Genomic DNA, 6,395 nt, shown 5'->3' on the forward strand with positions numbered 1-6,395 from the left:
GTGTTTTGAAATCGCTTGGATTCTTCCACTCGGGGAAATCCCCCACTGGCAGTCGGGGGCCATCCAGGAGCTGTGGGGCCCGGGTCTGCTGCGGCTCCCCTGCTCCGGGCAGGGGAGAGCCAAGGGCTGGGGGGCAGCAGGAGGGGATGGGGGGGCAGCAGGAGGAGATGGGGGGGCAGCAGGAGGAGATGGGGGGGCAGCAGGAGGGGATGGGGGGGCAGCAGGAGGGGATGGGGGGGCAGCAGGAGGAGATGGGGGGGCAGCAGGAGGGCCCCGCCTGGCAGCCCCAGGGCTGGACGCTGGGGCCGGGGGTGCCGGCAGGCCCCAGCTTCTGCCTGCGGCTCCAGCCCGGGGCGAGCCCTGCCAGCATCGCAGGGAAGGGCCGGAGGTGCCAGACACGCCCCGGGGGATGAGGGAGCCGCCAGCCTCGCCCCTGGCCTGGGAAGCGGCCCAGCCACATCTCCCGTCCGTGGCAGCGAGAGCTCCGAAGGCGGGCAGGGGGTGCCGGGGGAGCGCGGCGGCTCCGCAGCAGCTGTGCCAGAGGCAGAGCTCACCTCCAGCTCCCCGCCGCCCCTGCCCGGCACAGGAGCTCCCCGGGGCTCTTTGTTCGCCGGGATCTTTCCCTCCTTCTCCGTGCTCGCACGGTAATGTTCCTTCCAAAGATTTCCTGCCAAAAGACAATCCCCCTGAGCAAAAGCAGACCGAGAAAGTAGTGACCAATCCTTTCTGGATGGCTGTCACCAGGCTCCTCCCAGCCCCCGCTCCCCCTGCTATTTGCATACAAAAAAATCCAGAAAACTCCCGTTTGCCCCAGCATCTCGCTCAGACTCTCCGTCCCCGCCTGGCAGCAGGAGCCCGGGCTGGGGGACGCTGCCTGCGGCTGAGGTAGCGCCGCCCGCCCCGTCACCCCGGCCCCCCGAGCCTTTCGCCAGCCCCCCCTCCGCCTCCTCCGCGCCCCAAAATGCAGCGCCGCCTCTGCGCCCTGCTCCTGCTGGCGTCCCAGTGCATGGGCTCGGCCGCCGGGCTCTTCCCCTTCGGGGAGCCCGACTTCTCCTACAAGCGCTCCAACTGCAAGCCCATCCCCGCCCCGATGCTGCTGTGCCGGGGCATCGAGTACCAGAGCATGCGGCTGCCCAACCTGCTGGGCCATGAGACGGTGCAGGAGGTGCTGGAGCAGGCGTCCACCTGGATCCCTCTGGTGCAGAAGCAGTGCCACCCCGACACCAGGAAGTTCCTCTGCTCCCTCTTTGCCCCCGTCTGCATCGACGACCTGGACGAGATCATCCAGCCCTGCCACTCGCTGTGCCAGGAGGTGAAGGAGAGCTGCGCCCCGGTGATGTCCGCTTTCGGCTTCCCCTGGCCCGACATGCTGGACTGCAGCCGCTTCCCCAAGGACAACGACCTGTGCATCCCGCTGGCCAGCAGCGACCACATCCTGCCCGTCACCAGGGAAGGTAAGAGGGAGCGGCCGGGTCGCCCCCGGAGCGGCAGCACCTACCCCGACGGGGCGCCCCGACAGCGGGGCCCCTCCGCGGGGGAAGGAAGGCGTCTGCCTTCAGCCCCGGGGCTCCGGGACGGGGGGAGCGGGGAGGTGGCCGCAGATCAGGCTCAGGGAGGCTTTTCCAAGGGGCCCGGGGAAACCGCTGGCACCGTCGGGGAGCTGTCATCGGCCCGCGCCCATCTCCATCCTCACAGGAAAGGTCTGGCATCGGCGCTGGAGCCGCGCGGCATCCAGCCGATCGCCTTGAACGAGAGTCACAGCTGTAGCGCGGAGCTGGGGGGCTCCGTGTCGTGTTCCGACCTCCCTTCCCACTCCCCTTATACTTTTTTACCCGCTAAAACAAAAACTTTTGGTGGAGGCGTGACCTTTAAAGCCCACCGTGACCCTGTAGCGGGTCTGCCTCAGGATAAGGCGGCACAAAGTGCTCGGGCAGCTCCGGGGCTGGGGGGAGAAGGAGCGGGCGCTGGGGTGAAGGGATGGAAAGCTGGCCGTTCCCAAAGGGTTCCCAACGCCACCTGCTGTTCCTTTCTCCCCGGGTCTGACGGGGACTGTTGCTTGCATTTGCAGCACCCAAGGTCTGTGACGCCTGCAAAAACAAAAATGAAGATGATAATGACATCGTGGAAAACCTCTGCAAAAACGACTTTGGTAAGTGGAAGCAGAGCTCCTCTCGCTTGAAACTTGGAAGCCGAGGATCAGGTACAGCTCCCAGAGGAGTCAGTCAGAGATGTGCCTGAATAAAAGGCAGGGCTTTGACCGTCAGGTCACGAAACACAGAATTCCACCTTGGAGTAAAAAGTAGCCCTTTTTATCATTCCTTTCTGTTTACTGTTTTGAAGTAGTGCTCTTTTGTGTGGATGTTGCTGGCAAACCCACTAGAAAGTAAAATGAGAAAAAAAAAAAAAAGAGAATCTTTCATGCAGACTATTGCCTGGGGAGAAGTAGAGCAAAGCTTCATTTAGATGTTTGAGACAGAGCTGCATGACCAATCTCAGTGTATCGTAAGAAAGACTCTCTCGCAGATTAAGAATGAAGCTCTATATATCATTTGACAGAGAAGGTAATGCACAGACAATTGGGGATATAAACTTAATGGGAAGATCTGGGGTTAGAGGAGGACAAGAAAGCCCCTTCAACACAGACAACTGAAGGACACATTATCCACACATTAGCATTTCAAGAGCAAAAGGGAATAAGGAGGAGAATCCTTTTACAATAGGTCAGTGTTTAATACCTGGAAACAGATTTGTAGTATAAGTATCTACAACAATTCAAAAGTCTTTCTTTAAAAAAAGCAAGCAAAACCCCACCCAAACCCTGAAACTAAGATTGTGGGACATAATTGCTAAAACAATCAATAGTTTTGGCCTGGCAAATTGCACTCAGATAAATCCTCCTAAAGCTAAACATGCCCCACAACTTCTTACAGAGCCTTGTAACCCCCTCCTAGTTATTTTACCAAATCGAATGCAGCTGTTGGACCAATTTGCCCTCCATGGGATCTATTCTTTCAAAAAAACAATGCATGTGAAATATCATTTCCTTACAGGTTTGCCTAAAATCCTCTCCAGCCTAATAAATTAAGTGTAGAAGTTTTGAGCTGCAGCAGAGATCAGGTTTCAGATTAGGTCTAGGTACTTGCCTCCCCGCCTCCCCTTCAAACACTACTTTCAGGAAAGCTGCCCTCTCCCAGCAAAAAAAAAAAAACAAAAAACAGTGCTCTGCTTAGTGTAACAAACCTGCCCTCTCTCTGCTGCAAACAGGAGAAAAGCTGGAAAAAATATTAATTTAGAAAGGAAGGGGAAAGAGGGGGAGGGGAAAGAGGAGAAAAGAAATCCAAAAAACCTCAACCCTAAGGTTGATTCAAACCAAAATGACTTGCATGCCCTTTGTGGCTTTAGAAATGGAGCCACCTGCTGCCTCTTCTGTCAGCCCTGACAGTTTAATTAGCAATAGAGCACCTCCCTCCCCAGGTCCTCTTTATGTGCACTAATGGGAAAAAAACCTCTCAATCTCTCTCCCTCTCCCCACTTCCCCCTCCCCTTGCTCTATTAGCCTTGAAGATAAAAGTGAAGGAGATTGCCTACATCAATGGGGATACCAAGATCACCCCTGAAACAAAGAGCAAAACCATCTACAAGCTGAATGGGCTGACAGAAAGAGATCTGAGGAAGATAGTGCTCTGGCTCAAAGGTGGCCTCCAGTGTACCTGTGATGAGATGAATGACATCAACGTCCCCTACTTGGTGATGGGGCAGAAGCAGGCTGGGGAACTGGTGATCACCTCGCTGAAGCGGTGGCAGAAGGGGCAGCGGGCTTTCAAGCGCTTCTCCCGCAGCATCCGCAAACTGCAGTGTTAGTGGCTTCGGCTCTGGCTGTCCTCCAGCAGCCACCCCTGTCCCAAGCTCTCTGGGCCTCCAGCTCCTTCCTGCTTTGGCCCCTGTGAGCCTCCAGATGCCGTGGGCACGAGGCACAGCTGCCCGAGAGGGGAAGAACCCCTCAGTTTTTGTACATAGGTTAAAATGTAATAAAAAAAAAAAATAATGACTATTTTTGGGAAGCATTAAAATATCTCGCTTAAAGCTTGGGGTTTTTTTTATGGTTGCAAATGTGACTTTGCTCTGAGGTCTTTCCCTCTTGGTTTTGGTAATGCTGGTTCATTTATCTTGCTGCTTCTCTGTGTGCGTGCATGTTTGTGGTGGCACGGCAGGGCTGGCACCGCGGGGCTGACACGGCTCCCACCCGCGCCAGCGCTGCAAAGGTCACCTCACGACTCTTGCATGTGATACATAGGCACCAGTAAGAGTATATTAACCATTCTCACTTTCTATTTTCCACAAGTCTGAGCCCTCTCTCAGAAAAAAAAAAAATGAAGTACAAGTTTTGGAGCTGGTTGATCTGAAGCCACCTTTTTTTTTTTAATTGTTTTGCAAATTAAACCATCTGTAGCCTAACTGTAATATACCTAGTGGTTAATCTGAAAGAGTTGTAAAATATTGCTTTAATTAACCTTGTAAATACTCCAGATAAATGTTATATTCTTGTATATAAACTTTACATCATAGTTTACTTATTGTCTCTGTCTGTATTCACTCTAATCCATTTTGGGAGAACTGGGAGGAAGATGTCCAACTGGACTTTGTCATGGCAAAGCAGAATTTGTCATTCCACCCTAAGTGACCAGTAGAAAAGCACAAGGAAGCCTCTAGTTCTGCAATCAGAAAATCTGTAGTGGACCTCATTTCCCCAAAGCTGAGCCCAAAAGACACAGGACTGAGGTTCAGTCAGCTCATTTCAATATGTGTCTGTTGAGCTCTTGGAGATGAGGCTTCTTTTCTGTGGCTCCTTTGTTCGGCTGCCTGCATTTTCTCATGTTCTCAAAGGACTTTCCTGACATGGAACTGCAATGAGACCACAGTCTTAAAAATTAAATCCATCTTTCCATTTCTTGAAAAATACATATTAAGGAGGAAAATGTCATTTGCTACTTGCAATTCAGAATAATGGTAGAGCAAGGCATTTTTTTGTGTGTATGTGCACTCACTATACTTATTGAGAAAGAAAATAAAAGATACCTAATAGTGTAACTAAATGAATGTTTTTCAGCATTTTTCTTACAAATGTTTTCTGATGAAGAGTGTTACCTGAATTTTATTGTACTTACCCTGAAAAATGGTCTTGCTTCCCAGTGCTGTTAGACACAGAAAATTCTTCATAGCTTCACTGACAGCCCCATGAGCAGTCCGATATTCCCAAGAACATTTTATGTTAACTCTTCACTGACAGAATACAAATCCAACACTAGACTTTTCTGTAAAATGAAAATCCCATTATTTTAATAAATTTTGTGTAATTTTTCATCATCAGGATCAAAAGATGAAAAGGAAAGATCCAGCATATACACTGTTTCAGAAAAATTAATTATTTGCCCTTTCCCACAGTCTTAATGCATTCACTATACTTGGTACAAACAGTGGTAGGATGCTGACCATGCAAGAAAAGAGCAATCCTCATAAATGTCCTCAAAAGTACAAATTTTTTTAAAAAAATTTAAAAGGGAAAAAATTAACTAATCACCAAACAAAATCCCCATTTCAAAGTGGCTCTTAATTATTTTGTGAAATGATATCTGTATTTAAAGGCCAATACCTTGCTGAAATGTCATTAAAACCTTTCTTCTGAATGAACCTGACTTACCAGGAAAGAGATTTGACTCTTTTCATGTAATTATTCTAACACCAGCACTCTGTCCATCATCTTCCAGAGCCGTTTGCATTGGGATGTTTTATCACTCTACCCATTCTGCTCAGCATATGATGTAATGCCTCTACCTGAGCAGCCTTGGGCTTAGAGGGAGCAAGCTCACAGACACAGAGGAGCTGTCTGAAGGTGAACCTGCAGAAAACAGGCATGTGTGCCCCACGGAGGAAAGCACTTTGAGGAGGAGGTGGCTGCAATGCAGGCACTGGGGACCGAAAATGAACAGCCAGGACTGTTGCACACAGCCTGCCTTACAGATACTAAGTTGTCCGGCAGCAGCCATAAAATTATCTTAATTGGGCTGTCCTGGAAGGCAGCAGTACTGATGCTGATGAGGACAGACAGGTCACAAGTTACTCACTCTGGGGTCATGTTAAGGCCAAGACCATATAACAGACTTTTGCCAAATTACTTAAATGCATAAAGACATACCACCTATGATCAAAAGTGCCCTCTCTTAAAGAAAAACCTCATATCACATTCCCCTTCACAACATAAACACAGTTACACCAGCAAAATCCTGTTCATATCAGGACGAATTCAGGAAAAGGAGAACAAATTTAACTGGCAAACATTCAATTTTGCTAGCATAATCAGCGTCCTGGATCAAGAGCACCCTGCCATACAGATGCCC

General features: G+C 50.3%; 1 protein-coding gene across 1 annotated transcript; it reads left to right on the plus strand.

Moving 5' to 3' along the window:
- The first annotated feature begins 881 nt into the window (after positions 1-881).
- On the plus strand, positions 882-5,093 carry SFRP2 (secreted frizzled related protein 2). Its single transcript, XM_058024479.1, has 3 exons — positions 882-1,454; positions 2,069-2,149; positions 3,557-5,093. Exons 1-3 carry the CDS (start codon positions 962-964, stop codon positions 3,859-3,861), a joined length of 879 nt encoding a protein of 292 aa, XP_057880462.1. The 5' UTR covers positions 882-961; the 3' UTR covers positions 3,862-5,093.
- The last annotated feature ends 1,302 nt before the right edge of the window (positions 5,094-6,395 follow it).

Source organism: Melospiza georgiana, chromosome 5 (assembly GCF_028018845.1).
Source record: "Melospiza georgiana isolate bMelGeo1 chromosome 5, bMelGeo1.pri, whole genome shotgun sequence".
In the NCBI taxonomy this organism is placed as follows: domain Eukaryota; kingdom Metazoa; phylum Chordata; class Aves; order Passeriformes; family Passerellidae; genus Melospiza; species Melospiza georgiana.